General features: G+C 40.2%; 1 protein-coding gene across 1 annotated transcript; it reads right to left on the bottom strand.

Moving 5' to 3' along the window:
- Positions 1 to 4,142: 4,142 nt before the first annotated feature.
- LOC116327587 (cytochrome P450 4F3-like) lies at positions 4,143 to 11,521 on the bottom strand. Its single transcript, XM_031749197.2, has 14 exons — positions 11,388 to 11,521; positions 9,102 to 9,369; positions 8,812 to 8,956; positions 8,680 to 8,733; positions 8,458 to 8,585; positions 6,869 to 6,990; positions 6,645 to 6,791; positions 6,417 to 6,543; positions 5,874 to 5,940; positions 5,589 to 5,718; positions 5,344 to 5,477; positions 5,087 to 5,151; positions 4,927 to 5,009; positions 4,143 to 4,850 (listed from the first exon to the last, which is right to left on the bottom strand). The coding sequence occupies exons 2-14, from the start codon at positions 9,312 to 9,314 to the stop codon at positions 4,637 to 4,639; spliced, it is 1,629 nt and encodes a 542-aa protein (XP_031605057.2). The 5' UTR covers positions 9,315 to 9,369; positions 11,388 to 11,521; the 3' UTR covers positions 4,143 to 4,636.
- Between the last annotated feature and the right edge of the window lie 7,715 nt (positions 11,522 to 19,236).

Here is a 19,236-nt window from a genome sequence, read left to right as displayed (position 1 = left end):
GGCGGGGGAGGACACTGGACAGACCTGGCATGCCTAAACGTATAGTGAGGGTGTGCTGGGAACGCCTAGCAGAGGCCCCAGTCCACAAGATCTTCAACGCACACCTCCAGAAGAGCTTTAACAGCATTCCGAGGGACCATGTTCAGCACCTCCATTGCCGAAACTGCTGCACTGAGCTGCGGCCGCAAGGTGGCTGGTGCCTGTCGTGGCGGTAACCCCCAAACCAGATGGTGGACACCAGAGGCGAGGGGAGCCACCAAGCTGAAGGAGGCGGCCTATCGGGCTTGGTTAGCCTGTGGGACTTCGGAGGCAGCTGATAGGTATAGACAGGCCAAGCAGAACACGGCTCGGGTAGTGGTTGAACTAAAAACTCAGGTGTGGAAGAGTTTGGAGAGGCCATGGAAAAAGACTTTTGGACTGCCTCGAAGAGATTCTGGCAAACCGTCAGGCAACTCAGGAGGGGAAAGCGGTGCTCTACCTGAACTGTGGACAGTGCGGGTGGAGCGCTGCTGACTTCGACTGAGAAAATTGTCGGGCGGTGGAAGGAATACTTCGAGGACCTCCTTAATCCCACTTGCACGTCTTCCGTGGAGGAAGCAGAGTGTGGGGATGAAGGGGATGACTCGCCATTCTCTGGGGGCGAGGTCACTGAGACAGTTAAACAACTCCTTGGTGGCAGAGCTCCTGGGGTGGATCAGCCCCGAGTTCCTGAAGGCTCTGTTTGTTGTAGGTTGTAGGGCTTTCCTGGTTGACACGCCTCTACAATGTTGCGTGGAGATCAGGGTTGGTACCTTTGGATTGGCAGACTCAGGTGGTGGTTCCCATCTTTAAGAAAGGGTGCCGGAGTGTGTGTTCCAAATATAGGGGGATCACACCCCTCAGTCTCCCTAGGAAAGTCTATTCCAGGGTGCTGGAAAGGAGAGTTCGTCCATTAGTCGAACCGCTGATAACCGCTGGTTTTCGTCCTGGTCGTGAAACACTGGACCAGCTCTTTGCCCTCTCAAGGATACTTAAGGGTGCATGGGAGTTTGCTCAACCAGTCTACATGTGTTTTGTGGACTTGGAGAAGGAATTCGACCGTGTCCCATGGAATGTCCTGTGGGGGGGTGCTCCGGGAGTATGGGGTGTCTGGCCCATTGCTATGGGCCGATTGATCCTTATACAACCGTTGCAAGAGCTTGGTCCGCATAGCCAGCAATAAGTCGGACTCATTCCTGGTGGGTGATGGGCTCTGCCAGGGCTGCTCTTTGTCACTGATTCTGTTCATAATTTTTATCTTTTTATGTTTTGAGTTAAGAGTCATGACTCTGTGTTTGTCAATCACAATATACCCATTAAGGTCTAGGATTCCCACACTTTCCTCCATCTGCCTCTCATTCTCTCCCCCTCCTGTTGCTACTTCAATCATGAAACTGATCAATGATCAGCTGATTGGCTTTTCTGTCGCGAGTCCGGTCTCTCTTGTTTGTTTATCGCCCACTTTGCGCCAGAAAGAGGAAACCAGCGGATAAACAACAGCAGCACGTTTAAGCTTGATAAGCTGTTGTTAGAATTTATTTAATAATACTTAATACACCAGGATCCATTTTTACATAGCTGACGGCTGATAACTGTGCAGGGGCGGGTCTAGCAAAGTTTAGCCAGGGGGGCAGGTAGGGCATTAACAGGGAAAGGGGGGCACAAAGACATACTTTTCTTTCTAATTGTTATGTCTAGCTTTTAATAAATAATTATCTGAATCTTACAACAAACGTTCTGATGTAAAATGTATAGAAGTCCATTATTGTATAGGAACTATTAACTCAAATTTATAACTTAGTAAGCTATAGTACTTTTTCCTTTGGGAAGATACCATCTGTGCAATCTGCAATTCTGTTGAAGAAAGATGTTGAATCTATTTAATTATTGTAGAAAAATAACTGATTTCTGTGTATTTCTTTTTTACACTGCATCAAATTAAAGTCGATTACATCAATTAAACATTATGAGGCGGAGGGCAGGGTGTGGTTCCCTATTTTTTTCTTTTTGCTGGGAGTTGGAAACCCTATTAGTTAGGTTGCTTAACATTTCCACTAAGTACTCTTTAAAATACCAGAATAGGGAGGATGGTGTAGGTTTAAGTTTATTAGATTGATCAGTTTTGCTGAACTATGAAATAATTTGGGTGTAGTGTATTTTTTGCATACAGGTATAACAGAATACCTTTAGTTTTGTTTTTTTTAAACTTGAGTATGAACTTATACAAAATGCAGCACGATATTTAAAAATGTTTTATTGATTATAAAATACGCTATATCTGATTTATATCGGTATCAGCAGATATCCAAATTTATGATATCGGTATCGGACTAAAAAAGTGATATCGTGCCATCTCTATTAATGAGTAAGACTGAGCAGTAGTTGTATGAAATATATGCTCTTTGTCTGGTTTAAGAAAGAGACTAATGATGGCACAGTTTATGTTTGTGCAGAGTCTGTGATCATTCTCAATTTGAGTTACCCTTTGGAAAAAATTGGGCGCTAGCATAGGCCAAAATTCTTTGTAAAACTCCATATGGCTCCATAAAACTAAAACTTTGAAAGAGATTAATTTAGTTCCTGTGAAGAGATACTGTTCATCCTTTATTTCTAGTAGACTTAAGTTCTGTAATGGCAGCATAAGATGAATTAATCCACGAGGACAAGCAAGGCAAGCACTGCTTGCCTTCCTTGTCAAATAGACATTAATAAAAAATGCACCAAAGTACATCAATCGCTCTCTTTTCACCACAGACAGCACTATCATGAACCTCCTCAGAATTAAGATGTGTATCCATTCTTTATATTAACACCATCTTGTGGCCACAGTTAGCTACTATCACTGAAAACTGAGAGTGCTTATCTAAATCTCATAGCAAAGTCTAATCCTCTCCGTCTCCGTTGGTGTGTCTGTCCCCCATTAACAATGACTAGATACTGACAGTGATCCATGTTACACACTACTCAAGTATTTTAATTCAGCTTATTTTTTAAATAGTTTTTTTATTTCTATGCTGTTTGAAAACTCAGGATAGACAACTTTCTTTTTCAAAGATCCCCACAGGACAGCCACTGCAAACACCTGACTTAATGGATATAATGCTGGACAATAATGGGATTTAAAGTATTTAAAATGAGCTCAATATTAAACATGTGCAGCAGTAATATTAATACAATTAACAATGATTGAGAACTCTGTAGGATATATATTTTCATGTTCGATACTCTATGCACAATTCTTCAGTAATACAGTTTTATGTAGTGACGTGTGGTTCGTAGTGTTTTATTGCTTCGTAGGAATGGTTTGAAAATTTGCAGTTTTAGTTTTCTCTGCTTGCTAAATATATGTTCTTATGGTGAGGTAGCTTCTAAAGATTTGTTTTGTCTTTGTTTTAATTCTGACACATTTTTTATATGTCTTATGTGAAGAGTAAGATATTATTTTGCCACACATTCGATCCTTTCTTGCCCCCCATAGAACACATGGTGACATTTTAGGCATATCATTATATTCTATTCACCACACTGGTGGTGTGAGTCTTTTCTGTGTCAGAGAGAGAAACCAGTGCATGATCACTGACAGTGATAGAGTGAATCTGAGTGTCTGTAATATCCATCATAATGGCATTGCAGTCTAAGTAAACTGCACTAGACATGTTATTACTTCATGTCCAGTCTTCATGTCTTGTTTTGTAAGACAATTTTTTTCAAGTATATGACAGAAAACGAGGAGAAACTCGTAATTGAAGTCTATCGTCAAGTGTAAAGACACATTTTCAAGAGTGTGTGATTTCTATGGTGCCCTTCTTTCAGATGGCCTGAGCCAATGCAAGTTACCCAAAGTTAACCTCAAGTAAAAAATTAAGTTAACTATCCTAAAGTTTAGGAGCTCTGTGTTATTCATAATTTGCTCATGCGAAATAATAATTGATTTGAGAAATGTGACTTTGTCTGCAGTAGTTATTACAGACTAACAAATTCAAATTACATTTTTGATGGCAGCCCAGCATTATGTTACTGTCAATTTACATTTAAACATTATTTTTGTCCAAAGTAAATTGTGATGAAATGTGATAAAAGCTGACGTGCACTATATTGAAATAGAAGAGGAAAGAGACCAGCACTCTCGTCAAAGAAAAGTATTTAGAATCAATTTTGACTTTTTGTGCAAAAACAATTAGAGTATGACTTTAGGCAGTCGAGAATGAAAGGGTGATAAATTATGACAATGGGAAACCTGTACACCTTTTAAAGTTGAAAGGCTCAAAATTAATCAAGTGATATGTGGATCATAGGTTTCATTAAGTTATTCTGGAAATAACAACAAAGGTGATTGTGGAAGCAGAAGAATTTGAATAAATCGAATGGAATATAGCAGACGAAACTATTTGCATTTTACACTTTACAAAACTGGAATTGGGAGTACTGAAGACTATCTGTGCACATTTGCCCCATAAAGAGAAAGCTTTTCCTTTTTTCTTAAAGCACAATAACAAAATGCAAACAAAATTCTTAGACAGGTCTGTTGTAGTTTTAATGTCAATGTCAAGTCTCACTTTCTAGCTGATCTTTTCTTGACACTTTATTAAAAATTAAGTTCAAGTATTATCTTTGTGGATCATTCCTCTGACTGTTTGTTCAGTCTGAGTGTGTTCAGAGGCTCCAGCTGCAGCCACAGGCCTCCCTCTGCACGCAGGACAATTTGGGGAAGACGGCGAACTCTGCTGCTCCCGAGTTCAGGGTTCACCCCTGGGGTCAGTCGAAACCTGAGAAGGGTCAGGGCCACTACAACTTGAAGCTCTGTCATGGCGAATTTCTGACCAATGCAGTTCCTGTAAAGACATACTTGTTATATTTTAACCAATCCATTTCCTAGTTGTACTATTTGGATTAAGGCTAAAACTGAACCTGGGGCCTGAAGAGAAGGGGATGAAGGCATGAGAAGCTTGGCTCATTTTGTTGCCTGGGTCAAATCGATGGGGATCAAACTCCTGGTTAGAGAGCAAATGGGAAAGGTTAAACACACAATAGGTTTGTAGAAATGTAGATTATGTTACCAAGTGCTTACATTTGGGTTTGTCCAAACAATAGGGTTGTGGTGTGTTCCATAAATGCTGACCAGGCAGACTGTACCTGTTTCACAAGAAGTTTAAGTTTCCCTTTACAGCATCAATCTTTATTGGTCACCAACTGTTGGCGTGATCCTTTAACATACAGTCTCACAAATGAAGTATTGAATAAAGTTGAGTATGATTCATGACAAGACACAGCTCTTTAACCTCTAAAATCTATTTAGAAATCTTGAAAGAGAGCTTTGACTCTCACCTGCTGGGACTGTTCGATTTCCTGGCAGCACCATGTCCTGGGTGTAACTCCGTGATACAGCCTGTACAGGAGTGTGGAGTCTGAGGCTCTCTTTGATGCACATGGTGGTGAAAGGAAGCTTGGGCAGATCCTCCCTTAAAATTAAGATATGTCAGTAGACTGAGATTAAATATTTACATGTGAACATTTAAATGTTCACATGTAAATATTCATACGTAATGCTGTTAGCGTTAGTATTTTCTGACCACTTGATTTCATGTCCATCTCGTCCCTCCATCAGGTCCATCACTTCCTGTCTGCATTTTTCCTGATAGTGTTCATGGCGTGCTAAATTATACAGCGTCCAGCAGATGGCACTGGCTGTTGTGTCATGACCTGCGGAAGACGAAGGAAGATTTGCAAATTGTTAAAACATTTGAAGGACAACAAGCTATGCGTTCTAAAGACACATACTCATCCTAGTGTATTGTAGCATTATAGTGTCATTTTTACATCTGACCACAAAAGTTGGTGTCAGAGTAACATCTCACCTGCAAACATGAAGGTGTTGGCCTCAGCCTGTATCTCCTCATCTGTTAGGCCTTGTCCATCTTCGTCCTTCAACACAGACATCAGTAACACCGAGAAAGTCCCAAAAATGCAATGCATTTTTAGATGTTCTCCTTCACTTTTTAAATCTACCTTACTCACTCTGAGACCAACTTCAATTTAGCCCCTAACCATTTCACTAAGGTTGCATGTATGTTTGACATGAACTGTTCCAGTGCCTGTGGACTTTACTTGGAGTGGGATATAAAGCTGTGTAATGCTAAATCTGCACTAATGCAGGCTTATTCAATGCACTGTGAAAGTGGATGTCGTATGTCTTATATAAGCAAAACTAAACACATATCAGTTCCATGTGATCATTTCAGAACCGTCTCTGTAAATTGATCAAATTAATGGGTCTGGAAGTGGATTATCACCCCTTGTTGTTTATTTATTATCATTATTATTATTACTATTATGATTATTATTATTATTATTATTACTACAAATGGGACGATATGCTCCTCAGAGTCCCTCTGTCCTACCCTTGTCAGCAGCAGAATGTCCACAAAATCTTTCCTCCTCTGTGATGTTGGGGCAACTTCACATTGTGTTATCTCCCTCTGTGCTTTCAGAAGGGCACGTCGCTTCTGAACCACATCCCTGCTGAATCTGCAAACCAGAATATAGCAGACTAAAATTCATGATACCTGCAGCTTCCCACATAACTTGTATAACTTGGCTACACAAATATCAGAAGGCCAGAGCATTACCTGTGTACAATATTTAAGGTTTGTTTGAACAGTTTCCCCTGCTGAGTCTTCCAGTAAATCCAGTCCCAATGATGTAAAATGTTGTGATGCCGCTGTGTTACCAGGTCACAGAGCTGCACTATGGCTGACACGTACTCACTGGGAGACCTGGAGGGACAATCTTCTTAGGAACACCATCACAACAAAAATGGAAGATATCAGTTGAAATAAGTGGCTGCTCTCACTCCTGACAGTTGCTGTCGTAGCTGAAGGCACATTTCAGTAAACTGTCCAGAGTCATCAGACTGACATGGTCAAACATCTCCAGATTAGTTTTGCCCTCTGCCACAAGTCGGCACCACTTGTCCTGAAACCAGAAACAAGGAAGGAGGAGCGGGACAAAGATATGAGAATCTGCATGGAAACAAAACCATATTTGGGGCGTCATTCATGCCTTCTTCAACTTAAAGCAGCTGAACTCTGGCTGAGGCTCAGATGGAGATGTGGGAGGAGAAAGCAGTGGAGAAGGCAAATTAGAGGAGGAGGAGGAGGAGAAAGCGATGATAAAAATATAATTCTACAAATCTTACAGACACATATAGTTTAAAAGAGCTGTTTTTGGTATAATTGAAAACTAATTCATAAGTGACATTTAGCAGTAGTTTGTAAGCTATATTTGGGTGTTTACAATGTTTATCAGATTCTTCCTTCATTTCGGAATTCACAGGATTCTGGAATATTGTAACAGACTTCTATTGACGTTTTAAAATAGTTTCTCCTTCGCACTGTCATAAAATGCTTGCTCATAAGGAGTTGGTTGATTGTTGGAGTTTTCTTCAATTCCGTATGTCACAGCTGGGTGAGAGTCAGTTGTTTTTCTCTCCCTTCCTTCTAGCATCTTAAAGTCAAGCCATGCTGGTACTCTCCTACTCCTTTGGGGTGGAGTTCCATGGTTTCCCACGCTTTAGCCACCGCACCTGTTTCCCATCTGACTCATCTAAAGGTTATGCGCTATAGTCTGTCAGTATGCTGGTCAATACTCGCATTCTACCTGGATCATCCTGCATTAACCACCTGCTTGCTCACCCTGCCATGGCTGTCACCATGTGGACACAACCAGCGTGCAAACACTTCCTCCGGAAAACTCTCCCTCATATTCCAGGTGAGCAGTACATTCACTATTGGCAAAACTACGCTATCTGAAAACTTGAACACTGGACAGAATTAAACTCATCCTCCGAACCTGGAAGAAACTCCTGTGTTCTTTTCCCAGACTCACCTCTACTTTTTCTCCTGGTGTGAAAAACTCTATAAAATCTTTATCCGCTTCTTTGTTGGCCTGTATTTGGATATTGCACTTTTGCTTAAACGGCCCTCACAGCCTTGACACTGCAAGGTGTTTATGTTACAACAGGGTTTTATAGGTTTTCTTATTGACAAAGACCTGTCCATATTTCCTTTCACAATACAACTAAAGTAATTACGTAAAGGATAAACAAGTTCCTGCCTTTACACAATCTGCTAATTAAAAAAGGTTTTAAAACAATCCACATTGGGGAAAAAAAGAAAAAGAAATGATACAACGGCCCATGCACCCCTGACTTACAACATCAGGTGCCTTGATAAAACTGTTTTTGTGGAATGACACTATAGAAATCAACCGAGATGACTTATTTAGAACCTAAAGAACTAACTAAAAAGCTCATTTTACTCATGGTTGTACCACTTTTACCAATAAGCAGCAAATCAAACTGGATCAAATGCTTGTCTAAATGGTCACTTAAAACAAAAATCGTCATGGAATCAGTTCTGTGCATGGCTGTGTGTATCTTACATGCATGATTTTAGATGAGGAGTTAAATATGGTAATGTAGCTCTTCAAAATATCAAAATGAAAAGCTGGAGTCAGCAGTCGTCTTTTGCGAGACCAAACCTCGCCATTACTGATCAACACACTGTGTCCTGAGACAAAAGAGAAACAGAGTAAGTCATGCTAAAAGGAACATCCTGTAAACTATGTAATCACAGATGAGAAAAACGGAAATATTTGACTCACCCAGCCAAGGCTGTAGGTGGTGATAAATGAGCCCATTTTTCACCGTCATGCTGGCTGAAGGAAGTAGATGATGGATGATGTAAGAGAAAAACAGAAACTCTGGAAATGTGGTCTGTTGGTGTTTTGCCCTACCAGGTGCCATTAACAGAGGTTTGACGTAGTCAGGGTGAAAGAGTCTGACCAGGTGATAGAAAGGACCGAGGACCCAGTAGCAGGAGTGTTTGTATGTCTTCACCAGATCATCCATCTGCTGGAGACCTTCTTCTGTGCTCTGGATCTGTCATGTTTTATCACAAAACAAGAACTTAAGATCAGTAATCAAAGAGGAAATTTGTTGTGTCGCAACAGAAAGTACATGAACCCTATCATGTAGAGATGATAAATACGTAAATATAAAACTAGACCATGCCTGTGTATCGTACCTGCCCCAGATGGCCCAACAGCCATGAGTTTGCCGGTGGTTTGCTGAAGCATGACAGCCTGTGAGAGTACCAGACTTTCCTCACAGTCAAAACTGCAACCACAGCAAGCAGTCCAGTACCGAAAATGTACATTAGTGAACAGAGACACATCCAGCTGAGGACCGGAGAGAGGACACTGTGCAGGAGAGCCATCGCTGAGAGAAAAATTAACATTCAGAAGTCCTCTGATCCTGCTCTGTGGTTGAGGAAACTGCTCCAACCCTCAATTCTGATTCGACAAGGAGAAAAACAAATTACCGACATTTTTCAAAAAGAGGCAGTCTCACTTTCAAATATTAGTCAGGCCTGATACTGCTAAGGGGCCTGATATTGGTCATATATGGAATCCAAAACATGCCAGTCTGATTATAGTGATACAGTGTGTTAGTAATGTACTTATAGAAAACAGTTAAACTAGATAATTTTAAATAATATTAAAGTACAAGGTAGCTGCACAGTTACAGTTTTAAATGTGATTGTTGTTACAACCATACAGAAGAAGATTCTTTAAACATAGTTCATTTGGACTCATAGCTACAAGCAAGTTAACATCACTGTGCGTTATACAATTCACGACTTACTGGGGCTGAATTCAAAGGTAGACACTGGTTGTCAATGAGTATCTAGAGACTGGATCTCTGAGATTAAGTGACTACTGCGAGGAACATGAACATGGATAGCTCACAGTCCAAAAACAGAAAAGCGATTCAAATTAAGTATAGTAAGGTGGCATTATTGTTAACATGTGAAAACAAAATGAAGAAAAAAAAACAAAAACAAAAACAAAAAAAAAAGAAGCTTTTTTTTATTATTTCAAGAATGGTGGATTTCTATGATGTCTGTATCCAGTATTGTGGATTGTGTCCCTCTTTTAGTTCTATAGTATCATTTTCTTGAAAAGTTTCACATGTTCTTTGTTCCCTAGTTATGTACACTTTCCTTAATTCCCTTTTGCGCATTTACAACCTTGGATGTTAATCTCCTCTCGTGTGTTCCCTGTTGTCCAAAGAAGTTTTGATTTTGCTGTTTATTTTTTCAAAAAGATGCTTTTGCATTTTATGCAAATGCAAAAAGCTGTTAGACAATAAAGTTAACACTTAACCTCTTTCAACACAAACACTACTTTACAGTTACACTGTAGTTCTTCTTTAACCATGTTTCAGTTAAAAGCAAGAAATCTAACCAGTGTGTAGAAAGGAGATCATGAACTCAAAGATCCTTACTGGCAAGTGACCAAACACTAAAAACCGCTGACTTTCAGATATTCCAGGAGTTTAAAGCAATGTGAGGTTTATTCCCAATCTGACATAAGTTAGACTGACTTCCGAGTTGTTTGTAGGCTTAGGTTCCCAATTACAGCTGAAATGGTTGGTCAGTCATGTGGGCATTGCGTTGTATGTTTCATGTAGTTGTATAAGCTGGCAAATCTGGCATGATTACTTGCATATGCAGATAGAGGCCTGTCTTTATTGATTTATATTATATTTAAATAATCTTTAGTTTTAATTCAGAATAAGTGTGCAATCTGATGTTGCCTATTCAGTTTTATAATGGATTTACTGTAATCATTCATCACCTTCAGAGCGTTTCATTCAGATAGTTCATCAGTTGCTGTTCCAGATGACCTACTTGTACCTGACCCACTGCAAGTTAACCAACCAACCAACCAACCGTCTGTATAGGATCTCAGTCACAGTCATAGTAATCCAAGGAGCTGGGAAAGAAAAGGGACTGGACGTCTTCCATTTTCTTGAAGATGTTTCGCCTCTCATCGGAGAAACTTCTTCAGTTGTAAGACCAAATGGTGGAGTGTCCCAGATATTTAAGCCTTAATGGGAGTTGTCCCTTAAGAGGGCCGTTAACCCACTATTACCCACCCCTGATATTACCACCTCATAACAAGTGTTTAAAAATCAAAGCATCATCAGAGATCAACAAAAAAACAAATTAATTATTAAACCATGAGAGTATTCTGCAGCAAATGCTGTTTGTATAAATTCACTGTAGTACTTTTCTCACAGCAGCTCTTATCAAAGTAGTGCTAACACAGCTGTAACATATATGAAAACAATACTGAAATAAGACTCGCAATATTGGGAGTGAAGGAGTGCTTCACAGACATAGTTTCAGCCACTCTCCAATAACCTGCACTCTTTACACTGAGAACAAACAAACATTAACCTGGCTTAACTTCATTTTTACAGTGTTTGAAAATCAAATCATATCAAAGCAAACGGGGGTAATTACCTGTACAGCAGAAAAGAGCTTCAGCTAGTTTTGACCCCGTCTGCTTCTCCTCATAGGCGCTCCTGTCCTTTTTTTCTTTTGTCAGTGATTTATATACTGAAGTCCACTAAAGAGCTCTAGAGAGCTTGCGCCAGTGGGCGGGGAGATGTACAGTGTGTGCACTCAGGTCTCCCACTTACAAAGGTCTTCAACAAAATAAACAGTGAGAAATTTGAATCTGTCCGTTTGCGTTAGAAAAACACTGTAAAACATGTTTACAAAAGAAATACTTTATTTTACACACAGATTTGGGGAAAAGAGTTATTTTGTTATAATAGTTAAAAAGTTAAACTGAATAAGCATAAAGAATAGATTAAGAAAGCTGAAGTATGTATGGTTGAAAAAATATATTACCACATGACAAGACAGATATGTTGAGGTGAAAGGTAATTGGAAATTAAAATAAAGACAACAGGTCAAATAAATGATATGAAATAAAAAATTAGGTCATTTATTTCAAATTATATTAGGGCTGGGCGATATGGCCTAAAATCCATATTGTGGTATAATATGAAGCGGTAACGACATATATCGCGATATATTCTTTTCTTCTGTATACTGTATTTTCCGCACTATAAGGCGCACTTAAAATCCTTTAATTTTCTCAAAAATCAACAGTCCGCCTTATAATCCGGTGCGCCCTCTGTTTGTATTCTGGTTGTGCTTACTGACCTCGAACCGATTTTGATGAATGCCAACTTTTTTCCACTCGATAAAAGTTAACGTGGCGTGCTTCGTCTCTTCGCTATTACTGTCACCCGGCATAATTTGCAGGTGATATTGCTTGCAGCTGCTGCGATGCTTTCAACCAAAACAGGCGCAGTTTGATGACACCATCAACATGTGCTATCTTGGTAGAGCGGTATAGTCAAAGAGGGTGTCCAAATTCATAGGCTAAGGACGGATTTGTAGGTAAATTACATCACAGTGACACAACGAAGGCTATCCAAATTCGTAGACTCTGACAAATGCATCCTCCTTTTCCCCAGATTTGAAGGACGGGTCAGGTTGTCACTACCCACTACCACGAATCTTATGTCACTTCCTCTCTTTGCCAGCATTGCGACAGTTAATATATTTGAATGATACGGTTAGCGCCCAGTTACTCCTAGCATTTCTCGACAGCTCTGCCTCCTTTTCGACTGCCCGGGACATTTAAACAATGGATAGCTGCCTATACAAACAAATTCACTCTTTTCTCCTCAACGGAGAGCTTGCCCCGATTGAACAACAGCACTGTAAAATAAGAAGAATGGCTCCTAATTACAGACTTAATATGTCACATGAAGATTCATGAGCCAGATTAAGTGTTTACTGACAATTGACAGTGATAGCAGAGATTATCATCACAATTCCAATCAATTCTCTCCACACAGAAAAGCATAAACACACTCAACTATCACTAAATAAAATTTAACACACAAACATGTTTTGTAATGACACAAATTCAGTTTACAATAGGGCTCATTCGCTGGTCAGCAAGTGGCAGTATCCTCATACACTGGAGAGTAAACTGCCATTAAACGAAACAGGAGAAGAAGAGAACATCTGCACACGGTCTGACTTTGCACATGTGCAGTAAGGATCGGGGAGTCCTGATCTGTAACTTTTTTGTTTTTTAGTTTTAATATGATGTAGTTCTACATTATATCAAAATGTTTCACTATTGCAAACATTTTAAGAGAAACTTAATATTGTTAACATCTTAACAGATACGCTGACCCGTAACTAACGTAAAATGCTTCGAGCGGAAGTAGACGCCTTTCGCACATGCATGGTACGGATCGGGTTTCCTGTATGGATCGGGTAGTGACAGTCGGGTGTATCCTTCGTGGCCCAACCTATCCCAGAATTCATAGCGCGGCCAAGCCAATTCCAGTTTCCAACAATGGTGGCAGCTACTTAGTTTTAATTTTACTCTTATTACGTTTTCAGGGTCAGAAAACAAACTTTTCAGATATTTTCAGGCGAGAATGTAGCTGTGTAAATTTCAAATATCTGCTCAGTTTAGCAAGACATCACGTTCTCCAACATTTTCGGAGATGTCTGTTTCCCACCAGCTCGATAGCCAGCCAGGGCGAGAACAGTGAACTCCCAGCACATTGTTTTCAAACCCCCCACAGTCTTTTGCTACTCAGGTAAAACATGATATATAAGTCACTAAGATAACTTAAAATTGTTTTGGGGGGATTTTTTCAGAGTTTTATTTGTTCGTGAGTAAATTGGTTTGGCTGGGATTAAAGTCACAGTTTTCACACAGCTGAATAAACGTCAAACAGAAAACTGATTAAACAGAAGTGTGAGATGATTGAGAATTTATGCCAGTGTCGTGTTGTCTTTTACATAGCAAGGAGCAGACAGCTGAGTTTATTAAACTCCACCAAGACAGCTAGTGACGCAAAACTGAAGGCTAGACCGTCCAATTTCACAGTCGCTCACTTCCGCTCTCCCTGGCCTTTGGAGGACCCGGCCCACATAGAACGCGAAGGCCGGGTCCTCAGGTGGATGCAGCCTATGAATTTGGACACCCCTACAATATCTACCCTTGGCCAAATTCATATCGTTTCTACCGTATACCGTTTATACTGCCCACCCCTAAGTTATACATATAAGTATAAATATTTTTTAAAAGATGCATCACTGTGAATATTCATTAATTACTTACAAAATTACTTAGTTTTATTTTATTTATTAATTTTGCTTGTGTGGACTGTTAACCTTTATTTTGACAGGTCAGAAGACAGGAAGACTGAGGGAAGGGGGAAAGTAAATGGCCTTCATATATATATTTATATATATATTTTAAGCTACAAAAATATTATGCAAAAGGTTGCTTCTATATATGTTTTCAAAGTTTCTTCTGCTCATCCCAGTTTAAAATTTCAGCAGAGCCCAGCCTCTTCAGTTTCTAAAGTAAACACCAGGACTAAACCTGTAGCCCTTATTTACACAAAGCTATTAAATAAGTGGGCTCTGGGTTCCTTTTCCCCAGTGTACTCTCGTACTATATTCTTAAGTTAGCTTCTCTTTTTTGGGCTCAATGAAGCTTACTTCTTAAAAGTAGCACTACGCGCTAAAATGAACACCAGTTAGACACAGTGCAGTAAAGCATGCCATACACAATTTAAAGTAGACCATAGCAACCCTTCATTAATATACCAAAATAATGAAAAACAAAATAATAAAACGGCAGGTTTTGGCAGTCAAGCAAACCCAAAAAACATACAGTAATTTAGCAGCTGTACATAAATCTGCACATACAGTGTAAACCATTATTTATAGAAACAATTACTGTCCCAACACTAAACCTAAAGCCGGTGTTCTGAGAAACCGTACTACTCTGACAAATCATCCTACCCGTGTTATAATTTGACGGTGACTTGTGACTAAACCTAACCCTAACCATAAGGGGGACCGAAAGCATTGGGATAACGAAAATCGATCCCCCTGGCTAACATCCGAAGGTGATTTTGCAGAATGAAATATTAATTGTAAATTTAACAAAAGTGAGGGCTGCCTCAGACCGAATAAACATCGCCTCAGACCCACGAAACCGATCAGTACATCTCTCCACCAGCCCCCCAAAAAAGAGGCAAGAACCAGTGTGGTGATTTCTCAAAATGATGCTGATTTACAAATTCATGCTTTTGAAAAAGAAAAGGAAAGTGACACCTACTCTCTCCCACTCTACTGCTAAGACAGCGAAATATAGGTCACAGGTCAAAGGGATCTCCGCTGCAACAGATACAATGACAAGGCAGTGAGACACCGTTAAAAGAGTAACGGAGTAATAGCATGATGATGCAGGAACCGGTCAAGAGCAACATTGCCGACTGTGGGACACAGACAATCTCATCTGACCCCAAAAATACTCTCGGTGCGAGCTCCTTGAATGTATCAGCGGCAACCTTAAATCAAAAATTAAATGACTCAAAGCAAATGATGGAGAGACAGAGAGATAAAAATGTGTACTTTCCCAATCTTCACAAGGCCCATAAAGGGAGGAAGATCATAGATTGGCATTTTAGAAGCAATAGACCAATTTGGTGCCTAGGGGCCTTGAATTTGAACATATGCCAACACATTGTTTTGGAGAGGCTCAGATCGACAGCTACCGGGAGCATCATTTTATCACTTCCACCAGATCTTGGCGAAAACCCCTACACATCCACTAGTAAAGCTGGTGGTGCTGTCGGTGGGCATTGACAACAGAGACCAAGATCCACACAAAACATCTATAAAACAACTTCGAATGCTTTACAAAAAAGCTCAGTCTGTTTTTCCCAACACAGATATTTACCTTCCACTGATAAATTATTTACATCTTTTACCGCAGGAATAAAAACGAAATTTGGACATTGTGAATGAGTTCCCTTGCCTGTAATAAGTCGACTAGCCGAGGATCAATTCCATACTGTAACGGATAATATCCATTGGACTCAAGAAACGGCGGGACGACTGTTTAAACACTGGTGCAGGGAGCTACAATTAAATTTTAATTCAGATTGAACCTAATACAGGGAATGCCATTAGCTCATTCTCCTGCATACCTCATGAGGGACTGGTGTAGAAATGAGCAGGTTGCCATCTTCCCTTTACAGTCTTTCAGTTGTCCTCTTCTCTTTCTTTTACTTTAATTTAGCCTAGATTGACCTAGAGAGGTGCGACACCTTACCAGGGGCATTTAAATCTAACCCCAACCAGGAGTTTAAATGGGCATTACCCCCAATGTTTATTTTGGTTTTTTAGTCTCCCCCTTTCTCCATCTTGTTCACATTCCTGCTCCGGATGTTACCCGGTGTCAGGTTCTCCCCTTGGTCCGCGACAGCCCTAAGACTCCCTCACGGACCCCACTCCCCTAGCCAGTGACTAGTCAATATCCCAGTTTTACTTTAGTTTTTGTTACTGGTCTTTCTTCTAATTTTTCCATCTCATGTGGGAGGGAGGGGACAAAGACTACTACACAGATTAAAATAACACAATTATAGCATTGGGGAAAACAGAATGAAAAACCCAGTTGATTTTGTACTTTCAAATGCATGCATTGCAATACTTGAGCATAATGGGACTCCAAGCCTGTGTGACGTTGACGGAGGGCCAGAGGAAGAGGCAGGAGAGGATGTGGATCTCCAGGCTGCGAACCCAGCATCCAGAGGGCCTGAACGTAGATTAAAGTGCTCCTTTTGAAATGTATTGGTACTTGTTATTTACTATTTGTAATTCTTTGCATGACAATTGTCAATGGAGAGTTGTATTGGTAGTCAGTATAAGCTTTTAATGATATAAGTTTGCAAATGATAGAATACTGCATGATGACCTTTTGATGACTTAGACTGCTGTCCACTACAGGACTGTTTTATAAATTCTTTCTTACAGCTGAACAAGCTGTTATTATTTCACTCCTGCCAGGAAGAGGAGAGCTGGACACTCTTATCTGACGCTCCCTAACAAGAAAAGGGGCCGCGTCTTTCTGTATCCCACAACACACACGCATACACCTGAACCACTCTTATCTTCACACCCTACGCACTAACATTCCTCTGCCTATGAATAGACGTATTCACTGTTGTATTACTTTTGTATATAAATAAAGACAAGTGCAAGAACAGGGCGCATCACAGGGCCCCCACTCTGGTGTGAGCGTTCTGTGATCGCCCTTGTATACAAGTAAATGCTGCAGCGTCTGTGTGTTTCTACCCTTAGACTCTTAGCTGAAGAAGTGTCTTTAGAATAAATCTCTTGACATTTATTTTGGTCCTTCGAGAGCCGGATCAGAAATATCAGAACTGTTATCTGTGACTCTGTTCCAGGATCTGGCATACTGTTTCCTGACGCCGTGGAGCCAGCACCGAAGACTGTGCACAGCCCTCTTAGACGAGGAGGACCCGGGGACGTTTGAGTCCGAGCTGGTCTGGTCCACGGCGATGGGATTCAGTCTGACGATCCGAACCACCAGTGAGACGTCTGAGGGTGAGAAACACTATTTTTGATATATAAAACGGCCGCAAAGGTTTAAAGAAACGTGATAAATTAGGTTTAAGTTCGCCAAAAAGAACTAAGTTTAGACTGGTTTTAGAGGTAGCCATTAAGTACTTCGTCATAAATTAGGTTTAAGTTCGCCAAAAGGAACTGTGTTTAGACCGGTTTTAGAGGTAGCCAAAATTACTTCGTGACAAATTAAAATACGTTTAGGCAAATTAAAACACGTTGAGACAAAGGAATTCAAATAGGTTTAAGTTCGCCAAAAGAAACTGTGTTTAGACTGGTTTTAGAGGTAACCGTTAAATACTTCGTGACAAATTAGCGCGCAAATGTCTATGTGTGTGTATGTGTCTAGAAGTAAGTTGATTTACAGCACAATAAGCTGCTGAACTACTTCTATTTTATTTGTTTTCTTTGCTGAGGCTCACGTACTGGTGACAAAGGAGAACGGTTGGGTTTCATCTCATAAAACTGGTACCGCTTCACCTATAGGGTGAAGTCGAAGGCCGTATCAGTAAACCACTCCGAAGTCAGGCGTGCCAGTGACGGCCCAGCAAAATCTTTGAAAATGGGGAATAAACAAGCAAAATTAACACCTGATGAGGAATGGTTAGAAAAACAACAAACCGGAGCAGGTAGAATAAGTGCAAATAGGTGGAGAAATCCACGAAAAGCTAAAAACCGCAGCTGGGAAGGGAAATGCAATCCCTCAGCTGTTACCCAGCTGAAAGCTGTCCTGAAACAAGAAATTACATTAACAAAAGACCCAAAGAAGAAATTAAAACGTGAAGAAGAATATAAACTTTTCCAAGCATGGGAAACTGAAGCTGAAAGGAGAACTGAAAATAAGAAAAGGAAAATAAAAAACTATTTCAACGCACTTTCATTAAAGGATTACTACCACCCATTAGGTCTCATGTAGAAAAGCATTGGGTAACGCAAGATACGGGCACAGCAGATGAGGCGTTTCAATATGCTAACCATGCACAGACAGTGGTGAAACGGAAAGAGAAGGTCTCAGTTTTTGGCCTCGATGCTGACACTGTTCTCACAGCTTTTAGTGGAGGCTACAGGGGAGGCTTCAGAGGCCAAAAGAGAGGGAGAGGAATGCGTAGGGGAAGAGCAAGAGGTAGAGACAGACCTAGATACACACCAAACAGTAATTATAGCGCTACATGCTGGAAGTGTGGAAAAAAGGGACATTTTGCACGTGACTGTAAGACACAGAGAACGCCCGACACAGAATGATTAGCTGCAACCACTGTGGCTGTCAGACGGATGAAAGAGAGAGACAGAAAAAACAAAATAAAATGAACAAAAGGCTAAATTGAATTAGAACTTAACTGTAATGTATTCAAAATGATAATAGCAAGGATAGCAACCTGTAAACTGGTATTAACAATAGAATGAAAGAAAATACATAACTCACACAAACACATATTAAATGAAATAGAGAGATGCATAAGGTATATTAAGGTTGTGTCATTGTTCAGCCAAGGAAAGTGTGTGAAAAGGAAAATGTCTCCAGCTTGGGGGGGGGGGGGGTGAAACTGCAGATCACCCCCATCCCCTGATGGATGCAAAATAAAATATAAATAAAATATTGTAATATACTATTGCTGTTATATAAAAAGATAATAGCATTAATAATGAAATAATATTAATATGAAGAGGCACCTCAGTCAGTTGTGATGTGAGGTGGATAATTGTTAAAAGTAGTCTGCATCAAGCTTAAGGTTTGCTCAAATTCAGTACAATGACATATGAGATGAAGAAAACAAAGAAAATATCTAACTAATCAGGTGCATAGAGGCACTTGACCTGCTTG

Source organism: Oreochromis aureus, linkage group 23, assembly GCF_013358895.1.
Source record: "Oreochromis aureus strain Israel breed Guangdong linkage group 23, ZZ_aureus, whole genome shotgun sequence".
Lineage (NCBI taxonomy): Eukaryota > Metazoa > Chordata > Actinopteri > Cichliformes > Cichlidae > Oreochromis > Oreochromis aureus.
The sequence above is the reverse complement of the archived record's forward strand: the minus strand, read 5'-3'. Positions and strand labels throughout refer to the sequence as shown.